The sequence below is a fragment of the Myxocyprinus asiaticus genome, chromosome 46 (assembly GCF_019703515.2).
Source record: "Myxocyprinus asiaticus isolate MX2 ecotype Aquarium Trade chromosome 46, UBuf_Myxa_2, whole genome shotgun sequence".
NCBI classification, from domain to species: Eukaryota; Metazoa; Chordata; class Actinopteri; order Cypriniformes; family Catostomidae; genus Myxocyprinus; species Myxocyprinus asiaticus.
In genome coordinates, this window is record NC_059389.1 from 5,842,688 (window position 1) to 5,862,409 (window position 19,722).

The 19,722-nt window shown below is 38.4% G+C and overlaps 1 protein-coding gene across 1 annotated transcript in view; it reads right to left on the bottom strand.

The window, feature by feature from the left end:
* Positions 1 to 368: 368 nt before the first annotated feature.
* Positions 369 to 19,722, bottom strand: part of LOC127435577 (tyrosine-protein phosphatase non-receptor type 9-like) — a 29,512-nt gene continuing 10,158 nt past the window's right edge. The window contains exons 2-13 of the mRNA XM_051689130.1: positions 18,316 to 18,459; positions 16,466 to 16,555; positions 15,262 to 15,386; positions 14,782 to 14,887; positions 14,499 to 14,609; positions 9,014 to 9,330; positions 7,838 to 7,925; positions 7,654 to 7,723; positions 7,315 to 7,393; positions 6,855 to 7,005; positions 4,844 to 5,051; positions 369 to 2,340 (exon numbers count right to left, since the gene is read on the bottom strand). Of these exons, the coding sequence (XP_051545090.1) occupies positions 2,150 to 2,340; positions 4,844 to 5,051; positions 6,855 to 7,005; positions 7,315 to 7,393; positions 7,654 to 7,723; positions 7,838 to 7,925; positions 9,014 to 9,330; positions 14,499 to 14,609; positions 14,782 to 14,887; positions 15,262 to 15,386; positions 16,466 to 16,555; positions 18,316 to 18,459 (1,680 nt within the window). The 3' untranslated portion in view covers positions 369 to 2,149. The remainder of the gene's footprint in view (positions 2,341 to 4,843; positions 5,052 to 6,854; positions 7,006 to 7,314; positions 7,394 to 7,653; positions 7,724 to 7,837; positions 7,926 to 9,013; positions 9,331 to 14,498; positions 14,610 to 14,781; positions 14,888 to 15,261; positions 15,387 to 16,465; positions 16,556 to 18,315; positions 18,460 to 19,722) is intronic.

Below are 19,722 nucleotides of genomic sequence, written 5' to 3' on the forward strand. Positions count from 1 at the left end.
CACAATTTCTGCCAGGGTATGCAAACTATTGAGCGCAACTGTATATTTAGATATTGTGAGAAAAGTCAACAAGTTGAGAAAGTATCTAAAATATCCAATTACACCAAAAGCAAAAGAAATTCATTTTAAGAATATGAATCACATTTACCCTTCTGCTGATTTTCTACAGTTGTTTTAATTCTGAGCAAAACAAGTGCCCTTTCTGTACTAATGACTTTAAAACAACAGAAAATATATTTTTTTCCATGCCCAAATGTTCAGGTTTTTATGAAGAAAGTTGTGGAGTAGATTTAATTTATATAGAGATGCCTGTACTAGAACGTAAACACATTTTGTTTGGGATCATCATGGGAAACAGAGACAAGGAGTTTATTATAAATTGCTAATCATCACAAATGAAGTACCTTTATTTTTTTAGTTCATTGAGATTTATGAAGAACAGTGTTGTGTGTAATTGGATTACAAAGTAATTACTTTTAGTCACAAAAAGTAGTTTAACCCATTACATTTTTAATTATTGTAATCAGATTACAATTACTGACTTTCAATGAAAGTAAGTACTTGTAAGTACATTACTTGGGTTACAAATATTTCTAATAATAATACAATTAAAATGTGAATTCATATGTACGTCTGTTTGCATTTCTGTGACAGCTGATGGGTGTCTGACAATGAACAATGAGAAAATCGACATTATTTTGAATTTATTGACTTAAAAGTAATTAGTAATGTAATTACTTTTTCTGTTATAGTCTGAGATTGGAATTAAAACACAATCAATAGATAGTTCTTTCCATTTATTAAACTTTAAAACACATGATTTTGATTTGGTTTTGCTCAAATAACATTGCAGTTTGAGCACAGGTCGATTCTGAGAGAGAGCGGGACACTAAGGCATCGTCAACATAAACATCTCTCACAATCCATACGTACATGTCCAGAATAAGGCTCTTTAGCTACTTAGTACTCAAAAGCACTTGGTCACTTATAGAACTGTTGCAAACATATTGATATTGACATTATAGGTTAGTTTAATTGACATAATGAACAAGAAAGAAATATGAGATAAAATCGAATATAAAAGAAAATATAATTTATGTACTGTATATATTTGGAAGTAGAGTAATAATTAAGGACATAAAACTTGGTTATAATAGAAAAATAAAATTGGTCACATTTTGTGCCCACTAAGGCAAGACTGCAGATCCTGGAATCATCGGGAGTGTGTTCAGATGTTTCACTACAGCCAAATTCAATATGAACTCAGTGGAGCAAAGACTCTTTCACCCCACAACAAAATAAAAAGTGATCTAAATGCACTTTACATGCTTTTAGATAGAAATTTAAACAGATTATTAGTACAATATTAACAGACAAAACTAGTACAAAGTGTAAATAACTCAAAGGTTTATCAAAAATGAAACTTCTGGCATCACTCACCCTTATGTTGTTCCAAACCTGTATGACTTTTTCATCCATGGAACACAAAAGGAGATGTGAGACTACATATTCGCCTCAGTCACCATTCACTTTCATTGCATCTTCTGTCCATACAAGTGAATTTTGCATTCCATGGAAGAAAGAAATCTGGGTTTGGAACGACATGAGGATGAGTAAATGGTGACAGAACTATCTTTTGGGTGTGAACTATCCCTTGAAAAGTTTTATAGTGAATCTTTTGTCATTTTTACAGTTATTTCTCAGGAAAAAGAAATGTTTGTGTACATCCAGTTCTGGCTTTTGTCAATTTATATTTAAGCAAATTTGAAGCTTCTTGTGAAATACGTGAATTTTGAACATTTTGACAAAATTCACTGAATAAACTGCAGTCACAGAATATGAAAACTACATAACAGCTAGACCACTGAACACTTACAGGTGTCCCTTTACAGCAGAGTCTTTTATGGTTACTATATAGGCTGCCAATCGTTAAAGGAAATAATTTTGAAATAACTGGTCTGGATCAGTCATGGTAAATCAGGCAGTTGATTGGCTACTGACAAAGACGCAGTCATTGTGATTGGTCTGCCCACGGGTAAGAAAACAAGCCCTGTCTTTCATGATTGGACGAGAGCAGGACCTGTATCTCACTGATTGGCTGAGATTTGGCTCTGTCTGTCTCTGATTGGCTAAGAGGGGCCCTTGTTGCTCACTGATTGGCAGAGAGCAGGCCCTGTCTCTGGGCGTGCTCAAGGATTGCCGTGTGGCAGAAATAGTACTGCTCGGGTGTTTGGATGCTGAAGGCACGCTGCGTTCTCATCCGTCGCACCGTCTGACAAACGTTTAGAGTCCCAACATCCTGCAGCTGGGACAGACAGATATCCAATGCACAAAACGTACCTGTAAGGGGGGTGAAGTCAAAGGTCAATCTTATAAGCAATAAAAAACAAATTTTTACATTGTCACATTGTAGAAGAAAATGTAAGTGGTGTTCGCTTGTGCAAAACTCAATGACAGGATGCTAGGGTACAATGGGTGGTTGCCAGGGCGTTGCTAAGCAGTTGCTATGGTGTTCTAAATTGATTGTAGCCCGTTGCTATGCGGTTTCCAGGGTGTTTTGAGTGGTTGCTATGAAGTTGCTGAGATGTTCTGAATGTTTTTCAGCATGTTGCTATGCATTTGCTAGTGTTATGAATGGTTGCCAGGGCATTGCTATGTGCTTGCAAGGTTGTTTTGGGTGGTTGCTTTATAGTTGCTAAGATCATTTGCATAGCAACATGTGCTATGTGGCTGCTAAGATGTTCTGAATGTTTTTAGCACATTGCCATGCAGTTGTAGGGTGTTATGGGTGGTTGCCAGAGTGTTTACTATGCAGTTTCTATAGTGTTATGAATGTTTTGTAGCCTGTTCCTATGTGGCTGCTAGGTTGTTTTGGGTGGTTGCTATATAGTTACATAGATTATGTGCATAGCAACATGTGGTATGTGGTTGCGAAGATGTTCTGAATGTTTTTAGCACATTGCCATGCAGTTGCTAGGGTGTTATGGATGGTTGCCACGGTGTTGCTATGAGGTTGCTATGGTGTTCTGAATGGTTTGTCGCCTGTTGCTATGCAGTTGCTAGGGTGTTTTGAGTGGTTGCTATGTAGTTGCTAAGATGTTCTGAATGTTTTTCAGCATGTTGCTCTGCAGTTGCTAGGGTGTTATGAATGGTTGCCAGGGCATTGCTATTGTATTATGAATGGTTTGTAGCCCGTTGTTATGCGGTTGCTAGGGTGTTTTGGGGGTTGCTATATAATTGCTAAGATCATGTGCTATGCGGTTGCTAAGGTTTTCTGAGTGTTTTTTTTAGCATGTTGCTATGCAGTTGCTAGGGTATTCTGGGTGGTTGCCAGGTCGTTGCTATGCAGTTGCTATGGTGTTATAAATTGTTTGTAGCCCTTTGCTATGTGGTTGTCAGGGTGTTTTGAGTGGTTGCTAAGTAGTTGCGAAGATGTTCTGAATGTTTTTTAGCATGTTGCTATGCAGTTGCTATGGTGTTATGAATGGTTTGTAGCCCATTGCTATGTGGTTGCTAGGGTGTTTTGGATGGTTGCTATATAGTTGCTAAGATCATGTGTATAGCAACATGTGCTATGCAGTTGCTAAGGTTTTCTGAATGTTTTTGAGTATGTTGCTATACAGTTGTGGGTGGTTGCCAGGGCATTGCTATGGTGTTCTTAAGGGTTTGTAGCCCATTGTTATGCAGTTGCTAGGGTATTCGGGGTGGTTGCTAATTAATTGCTAAGATGTTCTGAATGTTTTTTAGTTCGTTGCTGTGCAGTTGCTAGGGTGTTGGGGGTGGTTGCCAGGCCGCTGATATGTGGTTGCTATGGTTTTCTGTGTGTTTTTCAGTACATTAGTATGGAGTTGATAGGGTGTTGTGGGTGGTTGCCAGGGCACTGCTAAGCAGTTGAAAAGGTGTTCCGAGTGTTTTTTTTAGCATATGTGGTTGCTAGGGTGTTTTGGGTGGTTGCTATATAGTTGCTAAGATCATGTGTATAGCAACATGTGCTATGCAGTTGCCAAGGTTTTCTGAATGTTTTTGAGTATGTTGCTATACAGTTGCTGGTTGCCAGGGCATTGCTATGGTGTTCTTAAGGGTTTGTAGCCCATTGTTATGCAGTTGCTAGGTGATTGATATTTAGTTGCCAAGATGTTCTGAATGTTTTTTAGCACGTTGCTATGCAGTTGCTAAGGTGTTGTGTGCAGTTGCCAGGGCGCTGCTATGCGGTTGCTATTGTGTTCTGAATGGCTTGTAACCCGTTGCTATGCAGCTGCTAGGGTGTTTTAGGTGGTTGCCATGTAGGTGCTAAGATGTTCTGAATGTTTTTAGCACATTGCTATGCAGTTGCTAGGGTGTTGTGGGTGGTTGCCAGGGCATTGCTATGCAGTTGCTTTGGTATTCTGAATGGTCTGTAGCCCATTGCTATGCAGTTGCTAGAGTTTTCTGAGTTATTACTATGTAGTTGCTAAGACATTCAGAATTTTTTTAGTAAGTTAGCTAAGGTGTTTTTTTAGCATGGTACTACGCAGTTGCTAGGGTGTTGCTATGTGGTTGCTAGGGTGTTTTGGGTGGTTGCTATGTAAATCCTAAGATGTTCTGAATGTTTTTAGCACATCAGTATGCAGTTGCTAGGGTGTTGTGGGTGGTTGCCAGGGTATTTCTAAGCAGTTGCTAAGGTGTTCCGTGTGTTTTTAGCACGTTGCCATGTGGTTGCTAGGAGCTTGGTGCATATTACTAATAATGGCCTAATAGTGATGTGCCTTATTAAACACACACTACAGGAGAAAAGCCATTAAAATGCTTAATTAATATGTAGGTTAGTTTTTGTGATGCGTTTAATTAGTGGTTTGAAACCAACCAGTCCTGCCGATTCCAGCACTGCAATGAACCACCATGGGTGGCCCGAGTGGATGACCCCTCCACTGTGACCCGAAAGCCTCGACCGCCCACTGCTGCTGATGTTTCACGGCCCACAGGAAGTCAATGAGAGACACAGCAGAGGAAGGGACCCCGTAATCAGGCCAGCTGAGGAACTGGAAGTGAGTCACCTGCCTCTGTTCAAATGTCTGAAAATATATTGATAGGTTTATTATAGTTTCTATTTTGCTATTTCCATTTTATTTTCAATTTATCATTCCAATTTAGTTTAATTTTAGTTTCCGTTTGATTGGAAATATCAATTTCCAGTTTTGGAAATATGAAACCGTGTTTTCTGTTAGATTTAGTTTTTGTTTCCGTTAACAATAATGCCACTGATATGATGACATTCAACGGTTTCAGTCACATGACATTTTCCTCGCAGCCGCCATTTTTATGACCATCCGCGGGAGAAAGCTATGATGGTGAATGGCAAAACACCTGAGAAATGATAAAGAAAAATGTCAATAATTGCTTTTGATCCAGATCTAATATTTATGCAGATCTGAAGTCAGCACAAATATTGTATACAAGTTTGACTTTCGCGGACACCGATTCACAAATGAATTCACTGATTCATTGTCATCTGAGTCACAAACGAATGACTCTTATGTGCTGTTCTTTTCACCCTCCTATTGCGTTCGGGTCATTTTTGACCCGGGAGAGGTAGATAATCATTTTTAAACACCACATAGTTTTTAGTACGGGAACCAATCTTAGGGACTTTGTCAAGACTATCAAAATACACAGAATAATTGTTTTTCAGATTTTTTAATAAAATGGTTTGAGATATAACCATTACAATTGTATTTTTTATTTTTTACATCTTTTGTGTTCGTGGGTCAATTTTGGCTTTACACATGATTTTATGCAGATTTGTTTTTACATCTATGAATTCGATTTTTTCTTTTAAACACTTTATTTACATTTTGCCTCTTTCCCATACTCTCTCACACACTTTTTTGCCTCTCACTGAGACTGAATCTTGTTTATAAAAATGCACACACACATACAGTCACACACTGACACACACACATTCCTGTACAAAACAAACGTGACAGACGTTACAAACATAACAAACATAACAAATATACTAAATCAAAGGTACTACTGTCTAAAGGGAGTGTGACGAGAGCACACATTCGTCTAAATAGGGCTTGAAACAGGAAATGGTCCACATTTTATTCTGCAGACATCTGATACCGAACCAGCTTTAAGCATACTCAGGCATCAACGTTCATGCAAGTAAACAGAATAGATTTTCCTTAAAAACATAGTAAAGCAGTATTAATGTTGTATACTTGAGTTGTAAAGTTGTTTTGATGATGTTTAGTTGAAAAAGAAAACTTTTGACTACCAAGTTGTATTGAGCAGTTATGAGTAATAGGAAATTCATTCAAATTACTAGTAATTCTCACATTAGATGTTAATATAAATTGTATATTATGTTATATTTAGGGAAAAGTCCACAAAAATGTTGATAAAAAAAAAAAAAAAAAAAAATAAAAAAAAAATGTTTTCACATGTATCACATTGGTTTTGCTGTAGTTAATGTATATTTTGAAATGTCAAATATTTCCTGCATTTTATTATTTAAAAAAATTGCATATTAATTAATAACTTCTAAATTAGTCAGTTAATATGCCAAAAATATCAACTTTTTACTTGTTATGAACAGTTAAGAACCTATTAATGACTTGCAATATAGTCTTCCATCAGGTTATGAATGATTTATAAGCTTGAATTCCACAGGGTCAAAATTGACCCACGAATGCAAAAGGTGTATGCAGATTCTGAACGCAATAGGAGGGTGAATGAATCGTTCAAATACAATTATAGGCCTTGTTAAAGTTACACATTCACGTTTTTTTTTTTTATATAAACAATAAAATATGATACAAAAACAGTTTTGTTTTGCTTAGTGTGTTTTTAAACACTGGCGTGTGTCACACCTCTGTGTTGTGTAGCTCTAGTGTGGTTTGGTTGTAATGCGCATGGTTGTCCACTCTATGATTGACCACAGCGATGTGTCCGTACACCTCCTGACCGCCCTCCTCTTGGGGCCAGTACTGTCCACACTTCCTTCTGCCTCCTTCTTCCAGCCTAGACACATGCAAATCTTTAAACAGCACTCTCTTTTGAAAAAGTTGCATGTAAAGTAGTCTCACACCAATGAACCGCCTATAGACCTCACAGAAAATGGCAAAAGCTTGCTGAAATTAATGTCCCGGAGGTTTTTAATCAGTATTCTGGGTAACAAGGTTGTGTTTAAAAAGAGCAAACTGTAGTTGCTGACTCGACACATTAGTCAGACACCCTCTTCCTGTCTAAGTGGGCATTTTTTTTTACTAGAAATAGCAGCAATGAGGACCGACTGACTGTGAACTGGTCTCTCTGTGACCCCCGTCTCACCTGGTTGTCATGACGATGAGGAGGACACTTTGCTCCCAAACCATTCTCCAGAAATCTCCGTAGGTTTTCTCCAGCGGACCTGTTAATAAACAAAGGATATATATGTGCACCACTGCAGGACAATATCTCGAACTCTAAGGGGCCGTTCATACCAAACACCGTTTTGTGTATATCTGCACTATTTTATTTCTTCTGTGTTTTAGATGAGGAACTTTCATTAAAAAAAAAAATAAAATAAATAAATAAATAAAAAAGCATGTCGAAAAGCATTTAAGTGCCAGAACACATTTGGTGTGAACGGCCCCTAACAGGGTTTTAAAAAAGGCTGGTTGTTTTTACCCTGTGTCCCAATATATGCGTTTTTCTGTTTGTATCCATCCATGAAGCTGGCGTTTATGTAGTCTGATCTCTGTGAAAAGAAAACAGGTCAATCAGAACAAATGGTGTATAGATTAATACATTCATGAACACAAGTATAGCCTATTATAGATATGTAAACAGAATAAAATCAGACAGCACAAACCTCGTTTCTTCTCGCTTTGAGTCGCACGCGAGTTTGATCGAGGCACAGTACGTCGCCATAGCGATTCCGCTCCTGATTGTGAGCAGCCCTAAAGAAGTTTAAAAGACAACATGAAATTAAAATTGACCTCAGTTAATTTCTTAATAAAACTCCCTGGTCTCTTTGTGCATGTTATTCAGTTTGTATTCAAAATAAACATTATTTTCAAATGTAACAACAACTCTAAAATGACTTATTTTCTGCTGATCTCACCAAGGCTACATGGGCGGGGCAAAATTTTATTAACTAATAATAATATAGCCTACTACAATCCAGTCAAATCTTGGTGGATAAAATCAACTCCCGCTCAACACTGTTTTCCAATGAATATTCAGTTTCACTAGTACAAATTTGCTAATGCTGTTTAAAATTTAAAGGTGCACTCGGTAATTTTTTCCTAATTAAAAAAGTTTAACTCCTAAAGACATGAATTGTAATTTTTCAATATATGTAGGAAATCATGAGCACTCTCATTAAAATGAAGACTCAAGTCATATTAGAAACCTTATAAAAGCTGTTTTATTCTACATGGAGAGGGTCCGCACATGGGGGCTGCCATGTTAGAATCACATGACCAGACGAATACCACTCGCTTAATCTCAGTAACCGTCCTGTTATTTGACACTTTCACTCATTGATTAAATTAATCATGGCTGATTGTGAATACTACATTTCTACAATGGCATCTGAAACTGAAAACTATTGATTTTATATGATGCTGCATCCAAGCCACTAGGTGTCAGTGTAAGTCCAAGATGACACAAAAACAAAAGTGCACCTTTAAAGTTTTAAAAATTAAAATAGTGTCATCATTTACTCACCTCTTCAAGCTTCAAAAGAACACAAAGTATAATTCAGAAGTCTAATAAATTATTCCATATAAATCATAACTCATGATTGTTATAAAGCATAAAGTAAGTTTTGGTGAGAAACAATCCGAAATCTAATGCATTATTTATTAGAGCTGTCAGAATTAACACAATGCATGTGATTAATTAAAAAAAAGTTTAAAATGGTGACTAAGGCTAACATTCTGCCCAACATCTCCTACAACTGATACGGGTTTGGAACAACACAAGGGTGAGTAAATTATAACAGAATTTTAATTTTTGCACGAACTATCCCCTTAACACTTACAAAGCACAGGTGAACGTTCCAGGTGGCTGTTCTCGGCGAAGCTCCTCATATTCAAGGTAGATTCCGCTGCGCTGGGCCCGGTTCAGGTGGGCCATGAGCTCAGGCAGACCCATTCCCTCGGGTCCAGGCATGTGTATGGAGGTGTTCTCCAGGGGAATCCCCACCAGCTCGTCCACTGGGTCCACACGCCCGTTCTGCTCAGACAGCAGCTGCAGGTTCCAGCTGTGCACGTCCAGAGGCAGACAGCCGCCCAGGTGTTCAGGTAAACAGTCTCTGGGGAGGTGTTGCCGTAGGTCGGCCATCTTCACCATCTGAACCTGAGAATACATCTGTCAGTCAGACAGTATTCCTACACATACCTACAATGGTTCTGACACTGGTGGGATTATTTAAATGCTTAAAAAGTGAAAATTCTGTCATTGTTTACTCACCCTCATGTCGATCAAAACCTTTATGACATTTTATGGAAGCCTCAGTCACTATTTTATTTCATTGCATATTTTTATTTAACATAACGAAAGTGAAATGTCACTAGCATCTCCTTTTTTTGCTCCACAGAAGAAAGAAATTCATACGGCTTTGGAACAATATGAGGGTGAGTAAATGACAGAATTTTCATTGTTGGGTGAACTGTCCATTTAACTTTCACAAAAGAAAATTAGACATGAGAATTATTTGAAGGATGAGGCCACAGGATGGCACTACTGCCGCAAAAGTAAATACCCTTGAGGGATCTCCATACTTAAACTAGGTTATACCAGTTTAAGGTGGTCAGACTGGTCAACCGACTCAAGCTATGTTTTGGAACATGGTTAAACAACTCAACCAGGTCCCCAAGGGGGTCTACCAGCGCAAATCAGGTTAACCTCAGCCCCACCATCTGGCAGTCCAGCTGGCCAGCCAACTGAACCAGCTTGGGCCTTTAAATGACCTGCCTGGATGTTAAACCAGCTAGTTTTGAAGCTAGTTTTAGGTTGATTTTCCAGCATTTTGTGACTGATTGAATCTAGTCTCAATTTCTACAAACTGTTGGACAGAACTATGCAAATATACACTCAATTAATACTTTATTAGTAACACCTGTACACCTACTTATTCATGCGATTACCTAATCAGCCAGTGCAATGCATAAAATCACGCAGATATGGGTCAGGAGCTTCAGTTAATATTCACATCAACCATCAGAATAAGGAAAAAAATGTGATCTAAGTGATTTCGACCATAGCATGATTATTGTTGAGTATTTCTGTAACTGCTGATCTGCTGGGATTTTCGTGCACAACAGTCTCTAGAATTTTCTCAGAAAGGTCCCAAAAACAAAAACATCTAGTGAGCGGCAGTTCTGCGGATGGAAACACCTTGTTGATGAGAGAGTTCAACAGAGAATGGCCAGACTGAGCTGGCAGAAAGGCTACGGTATCTCAGATAACCACTCTGTACAACTGTAGTGAGCAGAATAGCATCTCAGAATGCCGACATATCAAACCTTGAAGCGAATGTGCTACAACAGCAGAAGACCACGTAAGGCACTTTATTAAGACCATAGTGTTCCTAATAAAGTGCTCAGTGAGTATATGTTTTAGAGGTCGACCAATAGTGGACTTTGCCGATACCAATAACTAAGGTGGTGGAAAAGGCAGATAACCAATTAAATGGCCAATAGTTTTAAAAATCGATTTACTGAATGTTAAAAATGTTCTGTCTTTTCTTACTGTGAAGGGCACAGACATGGAGTCCAAATTGAGTAAAATCCCACATGCATGTTTGTTGTGGAACCAAAATCCCAATAATCAGAACAATAAAATAAATAAATAAAAATACCCAGAAGATTTGGTGCATAACGCAGGAAATTGAATTATATAAATAAATACACTGGGGACTTTTTGCACTCTTACAAATATCTACAATGTATTACAATAGTAACACAATTAAGTTAACATTGCTACATGGGCTCCAGTCAGGCTTCCTAAGCAACCAATTGGCCCGGTTGCTAGGGTGGGTAAAGTCACATTGGGTTAACCTCCTCGTGGTTGCTATAATGTGGTTCTCGCTCTCGGTGGGGCGCGTGGTGAGTTGTGCGTGGATGCCGCGGAGAATTGCAAGAGCCTCCACACACGCTATGTCTCCGCTGTAACGCGCTCAACAAGCCACGTGATAAGATGTGTGGACTGACGGTCTCAGATGCGGAGGCAACTGAGATTCGTACTCCGCCACCCGGATTGAGGAGAGTCACTACGCCACCACGAGGACTTAGAGTGCATTGGAATTGGGCATGCCAAATTGGGGAGAGAAAAAAAACAAAAAAAAACATTGCTATATGGGCTAATAAATACTTTATGTGCAGTAATTAATTAACAGTAGATCATCATTCATTATTAGCAGATCATTCAGCGATCACTTGCCAATTGTCATGTGTCTTTTTTTATAACATTTCGCATTAATAATCGTGAATTTGTCCATTAACAGTGATGGTGACAGAGTCTTGGCTGTGTTACAATGCTCTATATGTAAATATTCACCACGTTAAGCTTTTGTGGCCTATATATTCACCAGATGAAGCGTTTTGGCCACAGAATAACACAGAGGAATAAAAAAAATAAAAAAATCAGCAGATACTGGTAACGATTTTTGCTGATAACCGATGAAAGAGATCCAAAAAGACACTATAGACTAATCCTATTGTTAACAAAAATTTCAGCACATGCGCAGTACGTGGTGGCAGAAAGCCGATAGACTGTTGTGTTAGATTTGACAGATTAGACGATTAAACGAAAGTACGACACAAAACCATCATAAATACACAAATATTCTTAGCTATACAAATATTATAATGATATGAGTTAACATATCTGTAATAATGTTCGCTTTATATGTTTGCTGCAAAGCAGTGAGTTGAAATGATCTACTCAGTCCAGTCAGTTCTATTGATGGTTTGAAACCACAGTCTTCTACGAGAGTCCTCGAAATAATTTTTTTAACAACGTAATCCGATAAAAGTTTACTGTTTGCGGACGATTTCTGCCACCACTTCCGTGCATGGCGTAAGTGGTAACGTTGTCAAAGGATTGGTCTATAGGCACCAATTATATTAGAGGTCAACCGATATATTGGTTTTACCAGTAAAACTGTGCCGATAATTGCTTTTTGGAACTTATCAGTTATCGGTTATATAATCGATAACCGATAAATACCAATAGTGTCTCTTCGGAACTCTTTTATCATTTATCAGCAAAAATCATAGCAGATATTTTTTTATGCCTCTATTACATACATACATAAATATATATACACTACCGGTCAAAAGTTTTGAAACACTTACTCATTCTTTATTATAATTTCTTTTTCACTTTTAGAATAATAGCGAAGTCATCAAAACTATGGAATAACATAAATGGAAAATGGGAATTATGTTGTGACTAAACAAAATCCAAAATAAATCAAAACTGTGTTATATTTGAGCATCTTCAAAGTAGTCACCCTTTGCCTAGAATTTGCAGACATGTACTCTTGACATTTTCTCAACCAACTTCTTGAGGTATCACCCTGGGATGATTTTTAAACAGTATTGAAGGAGTTCCCATCTATGTTGGGCACTTATTGGCTGCTTTTCTTTATTATTTGGTCCAAGTCATCAATTTCAAAACTTTTTTTTTATTATTACATTTTAGTTTTATAATGAAATAAATTAATATGGTGGCACAATTATATTTTTGTCTACAAAACTAATTTAAAACATTTAAGCATACGCCTTCAGATCAAAAGATTTTTAAGATCATGAGAAACATTTCAGTCAAGTGTTTCAAAACATTTGACCGGTAGTGTATATATATAGTTTGACTTTCTATTGGAGTCACAGGGGTCTAAACGACATATTAAAGGAGCACAGGAAGATATACTGCTGTTGTGAATGTACAGTACATTCAGAAAGTATTCAGACCCCTTGATTTTTTCACATTTTGATATGTTGCAGTCTTAAGCTAAAATGTTTTAAATTATTATTTTTTTTCACATCAATCTACACTCCATACCCCATAATGACAAAGCAAAACCAGATTTTTGATAACTTTGATAAATTTATTAAAAAGAAAAAACTGAAATATCACACTGACATAAGTATTCAGACCCTTTGCTATGACACTTGAAATTTAGCTCAGGTGCATCCCATTTCTCTGAATCATCTTTGAGATGTATCTACACTTTGATTGGACCACCTGTGGCAAATTCAATTGATTGGACATGACTTGGAATGGCACACACCTGTCTATATAAGGGCTCACAGCTGAAAATGCATATCAGAGCAAAGACCAAGCCATGAGGTCAAAGGAACTACCAGCAGATCTCAGAGACAGGATTGTGTCAAGGCACAATTTCAGCTGCATTGAAGGTTCCCAAGAGCACAGTGGATCAACCAGGACTCTTCCTAGAGCAGGCCGCCTGGCCAAACTGAGCAATTGGGGGAGAAGGGCCTTGGTAAGAGAGGTGACCAAGAACCCGATGGTCACTCTGGTTGAGCTCCAGAGATCATGTGTGGAAATGGAAGAAACTTGCAGAAGGACAACCATCACTACAACGCTCCACCGATCTGGGCTTTATGGCAGAGTGGCCAGAAGGAAGCCTCTCCTTAGTGAAAGAAAGCAAAAATGCACTTAATGAACTCTCAGACTGTGAGAAACAAGATTCTCTGGTCCGATAAAATGGAGACTGAACTGTTTGGCTTCAATTCCAAGCGTCATGTCTGTAGGAAAACAGGCACCATTCATCACCTGCGCAATACCATACCAACGGTGAAGCATCGTGGTGGTAGCATCATGCTGTGGGGGTGTTTTTCAGCGGCAGGAACTGGGGGACTGGTCAGGGTTGAAGGAAAGCTGAACACAGCAAAATACAGAGATATCCTTAATGAAAACCTGATCCAGAGCACTCAGGACCTCAAGACTGGGCCAAAGGTTCAGCTTCCAACAGGACTATAACCCTAAGCACACAGCCAAGACAACGCAAGTGTGGCTTAGGGACAACTCTGTGAATGTCCTTGAGTGGCCCAGCCAGAGCCCGGACTTGAACCCAATCGAACATCTCTGGAGAGACCTGAAAATGGCTGTCCACAGACGGTTCCCATCAAACCTGACAGAGCTTGAGAGGATCTGCAGAGAAGAATGGCAGAATATCCCCAAATCCAGGTGTGCAAAGCTTGTCGCATCATACCCAAAAAGACTTGAGTCTGTAATCGCTGCCAAAGGTGCTTCAACTAAGTACTGAGTTAAGGGTCTGAATACTTACGTCAATGTGAGATTTCAGTTTTTTCTTTTTAATAAATTTGCATTTATCAAATATCTGGTTTTTGCTTTGTCATTATAGGGTATGGAGTCTAGATTGATGTGAAAAAAATATATATATTTAAAGCATTTTAGCATAAGGCTGCAACATAACAAAATGTGAAAAAAATGAAGGGGTCTGAATACTTTCTGAATGCACTATGTCTACCAACCCGTTCTCTGAGCTTCTCCTTCAGTAACAGGCTCAGTAAGTTATATGGCACTCTAAACCACACAGGAGCTCCAAGGATGAGCACTTTCTTCAGCCGTGCTGGGAATGCACCCTAAAGGAAACAGCAGAAGGTTAAAAAAAGACTTTTCAGATTTATTTTGACACCCAGGCCCAACCCCCCCCCTGAGACCAGCATCAGAGCTCCCTGACACTGTACTTCAAGTTTATAATGAATATTATACTATTTACACCTTCACGTCAGTTTATACATAACAGAAACTCACCTTGAGCAGGTTGAGGATCTTTTTGCTCAGGTCCAGTTCAAAGTTAGTGTAGTTGGATCCAGCCATGTCGTAAATGAAGACCAGTCCGTTTCTCTGAGTCTCAAAACTACAGCAAAAGAGAAAGAGATTTGAGCGGCTGACATTGTATCTCATGATAATGAGCTGTTTTCTGATTTCAGCTGGTAAAAGAAAACATGAAATCAAACTGGATCCCATTTGCTTTCATAATAAAGTTCTCTGTTTCAACAAAATCTTAATCATTTTCTCTGCCTTTGAAAGAAATGTTCTGTTCTGCTGATGTAAACAAAAGCTGTGTGGGTGGGGAAAAAATTAATTAACCAATAATATCAGCCTAATGTTTTCATGATCCAATCAAACTCAAGGAGTTTTGCCTTTGTGATGACACATCCATCATACACAGGGCACTCATCTCCAAACTGACTCTCTTTTTCTCTTTTCTCCATCTTTTACACTCTTTACCTCTCCACGGCTCGGTCCAGGAGGTAAAACAGTGCCTGCAGTACTACATGGTTCCCCGTTTTGCTGGGATGGTGCAGTTTAGCCGTGTACAGGGCGATGGATGCTCCAGACGGGTCCCGGACACCCTGATTACAGAGGAAAACATCCCAATCAAATACAGATGACTTGACATTAACATTAAAAGTTCAAAAAGATAAAGAGTCATCTCAGACAGTTGAGGTTTAAATGAGGTGTAGTTTTAAAAGTGAACACATGGGGGCAAAATAGAGTTCATCTCAGGGACTCATTCTTAGAAAACATTTACAGCTCTTCTGATCAGTGTAGAAACATAATATTCATCTCTGCCATTCAATATTATTCTAAATCTGGTTTATTTGCTTTCAGCTGCTCCGTGATGACATTCATTTCCGAATGCACACACATAAAATCTATAAACGTCTATAAAAAATGTATGTTAATTTAATATTCCAATAATCTGATGACTCATGAAATATACGGGACTCCTGTGTGTCTCTCTCTCTGGGTTATAAATACAGTTGACAGGAAGTGAGGAGAAGAGGTTAAAATGATCAATGAAAGTATCAGATGAACAGGGGCCTCCTGCCTTCACAGCGTCCAATCAGCTCTCAGAACACTGATCCACCTGACCAAAAGGAGAGCAGCACAGCCTCTGCAAGTCCCCCACACACACCCCATACACAAACATTATCAATCACAAAGGCTGAAAGCTTGTCTCTCAAACACAATGGCCCTGTTAACACCTGGTATTAATATCCGTCTTGTTTGATCCAATCACAAACGGTCGGTGAAGACAGATTGCCATTTACACCTGGTTGTAATATGCGCCTCAAATGCGACTCCTTTTACCACCTTTGTTGGATTTAATGGAAAGAGTCTCTGATTTTGTAAATGTAAATAGCGTAATCTTAATTTTTGGGTGAATTATGACTTTAAAATCAGGCATCAAACACACACACACACACACACACACAGATGACTCTGAACTGGGCTAAAAGTTGAAGTGAAAGCACACTAGTGACTCTGCAGCTGTAATTAGAGCCGAACAGCTGAGTGGAAATCATCTCAGCACAGCATTTTTGTAATTTGTGAACCATTAACATAATTTCCCAGCTATGAGCAACATAAACAATCTTTTTTTTTCTTCTTTTTTTTTTAATAGTACTGATGTGAAGAGTAAACTTACCAATACGGTGAACTTCCCACTCAGCAGCTCAGAGCGTAACGGCTCCTCGTGTGGCTGAAGTTTGACTATTCCCTCTCTCAAACGAGTCTCCTATAGGAGAGAGATTATTGGCATATTTAGTCTTATTTTTCATATTTACTTTATTATTCTTATTTACTCTTGTCTACTTAAAGGGGAAGTGTACAATTTCTGCCCCACTAGTAGCATAAAACGGAATTGCAATCTGTTGGATTGAGTGGCAAGGCTAGGCGCGACATAACATTTGCTTAACCGGTGGCGTATGGGGCGGGGCTACCTGTTTGTGTTTGAAACTTGCTTGAAACTTGCACATGTTTGGTGCCACAAGTGGTAAAATTACACACTTTACCATTTAAATCACTGCTTTAACTTCTTCCTTTTTTTTACTTGCTTGTTTCTTTTTTTCAACAGTACAAAAATTTAAACTGAATTATGCACAATGCCAATTTGCTTCTGCCATGATTCTTTAATTTACAAGTCCACAGCTCAAAAGGTCAGGACTCAATCCTGAGTTTTCAACTGGTAATTACGCCTTTGCGATAGTGTTTAATCTCGTAAATGCGATCATTCTCACATGATTTATAAGCACCATATTTAAATTAGTTTCATTTTCAATGTTCCCACACCTATTGGTCAATGAATTTCCATGATTGTTTCAGTTGCTTATGATTACTGGATAAGTATATATTTTTTTAAAGCATTTTTATAGAGATTTTCTAAATGCTCTCAGTCCACACTGCTGTTTTCAAGCATTTTCCAATCGTTTCTCATCCACACTGAAATGTATGAAAACTCTCAAATCTTTGTGCATGCGGAAAAAAAAGAAAAAAAAAAGAAAACGCCGTTCCATGTACGGTCTGAAATGCAACTGTCCTCATGTTCCGCCGCCGGACAGCAATTACGAGTAAACTTCCCGTCGCCTCTGAAGGAATGCAATGTGAAGGTTGTACAAAGTGACATTTAGTTTTAACAACGCTATCAAAGTGAATATCAGGCACAACAACGGCTACAACATGGACCGCCGTCTTGATTATTTTGGGTTAAATGGATCACATGACTGCGTTACATGACAACAAATACGTCATTGTTTTCAGATATCTCCATTTTCCCAGTCCACACTACAACGCAAAGACGGCATTTTCAAATTTATCCACTTGGGAGAGCGTTTTCAAAAAAGCTCAATTTTGCTGTCAAAAACACAGTTTGAGTGTGGACGGAAAGCCAAATCGTCAAGAAAAAGATGCGTTTTCAAACGAAAACTTTTTAGTGTGGACGTGGTGGTTTAGTTTGGACTAAGAGCGATTTCTAGCAAATGAAATATTATATAGCACCGGACCATTACCAGAAAAATATTTATTCACTATAGAAAAATATTTTAGAAATATCCATAACTTTTCCGTGAAATTTTACGATTTTTATCCATTTCAGCCCTGGCAATTAAAATGGTAAAATCCCCTGATATTTCCAGGTTTTCCATTACAGTGGGAACCTTGCCTTGCATTGCATTGCTCACATTACTGGTTACTAATTTTGCACTACTGTCATTGTATGCAGCTAATGCAAATGTGTACTTCTGTCATTCCAATGCAGCACATTAAACTAAAATTAAAATTGCTCTACCACAAACTTCTGCTGTTTCCATATAAAGCTAATTATATTTACTAAGAAATAACGTTAAATTATGCATTTATAGAATTTACAGCACTTTTCCCTTTGGTGTCCCCAGAAGGACAAGGGTTTTGTCATTTTAGCAGCTAGTTCTGTAACACGTTTTCAGCAAATTAGTCCTGTTTATATCACTAAGTTAAAAAGACACACAAACACTCATTTACCCTGTAGCTGTGGAAAAGCTCGATGGCTCGCAGGACGTCAAACTTGCGGGCCATCAGAAATTTTACTGCCACGTCCCAGGATAATGGTGAGACTCCATGCTGGGATGTCCATTTATTGATCTCCTCCAAAAACTGCTTAGTGGCCTGAGAGAGACAAAGATTTGTATTTGGTTATTGTCTGAAACTCTGGAGTTGATTTTCACTGCTCATGTGTGGATTACTGATATCAGAGAGACTTAAGGGTTTATAGAGTTCGTTTGGTATTCCTATGGTATATTTTGGCTTGTTGGAATTTCCTTAAAGTACCTACATTACAGATCAAAAATTGTAAAAACATATTTTTTTACATTTTTCACAGAAATGTTTTAACCCAAAGGCAAATTCACATAAGTTTGCACTACTTTTGCGCGTGGTATTTTAGTGCAAAAACCTGTGTCATATACACTAACCACACGCAATCTAGTTTAAGCAGGCACAATCAGTACTGAAATTGTGCTGTGTCTTCGAGTATTTAAATTAAGCCATTATCAGCCATTTCTGTGCAAACACGCCTCTTTCCTATTAAAATTAGGCTCATTATAGATTGTGCTTTATTCACACAACTCTGTGCTATTTGCCCAGCAATTGCGCTATTACTGCTGGAAGAAGGCATGCGGTAAACTGAATTTTAAAACAGATGTTTGCGTACATTTTCTATCGATAATGGCAACAGTAATTCATCAAATAATGATCAAATGATGGAGAAAAGCATTATAAACTGCCATATATCCAGATGTGTGGTGTTGTCAAGTCCATTTTCGGCATGTAAAAGAGATGATTCAGGTGTCCGGATCACAGTGTGATGCTGTACAGTCCAAATCAAGGTAGTGTGCTGCATTCTACGTTAATATAGCACTCAAAAATGGCCCGCAAGATTGGAATTGCACCGTGCAAATTCACCATGAACTCAGTACAGATTTTGTGGCCGCAGTTTCAAAAGAACTCTACCTAAGCTCAATAGTGCACAGACGCCGTGCAGCAGCAGCAGCACACAGACCTAAACTGGATTTGTCTTTGTATGTCAGGGGGCTTTGAGTGGGTTTACGGCAGAGGCAGAGAAGAAAACAAGAAAAGTCTAAACACATGCTATGTTCTCAGCATTCTCCTGACAACTCTAAACACCCACATACAAACAAGACCATATGGAGAGAGACGTAAAAAAAAATCTGACTGATGTTTGGACTGAGAGCACAGAACATCCAGATAGTGGGAACCAAGAGTGCAACAGGTTCTACAACAGCTTTCTCTCATATAAAACACAGTGATGAAATCAAACTGTTTTAAACTGACCTTCTGTAGAGCAAAATGCCCCAAAACAATGCAAATCACCTGGTTCTTGCGTAGCTCATTTTCATATGTTTGCAAGTC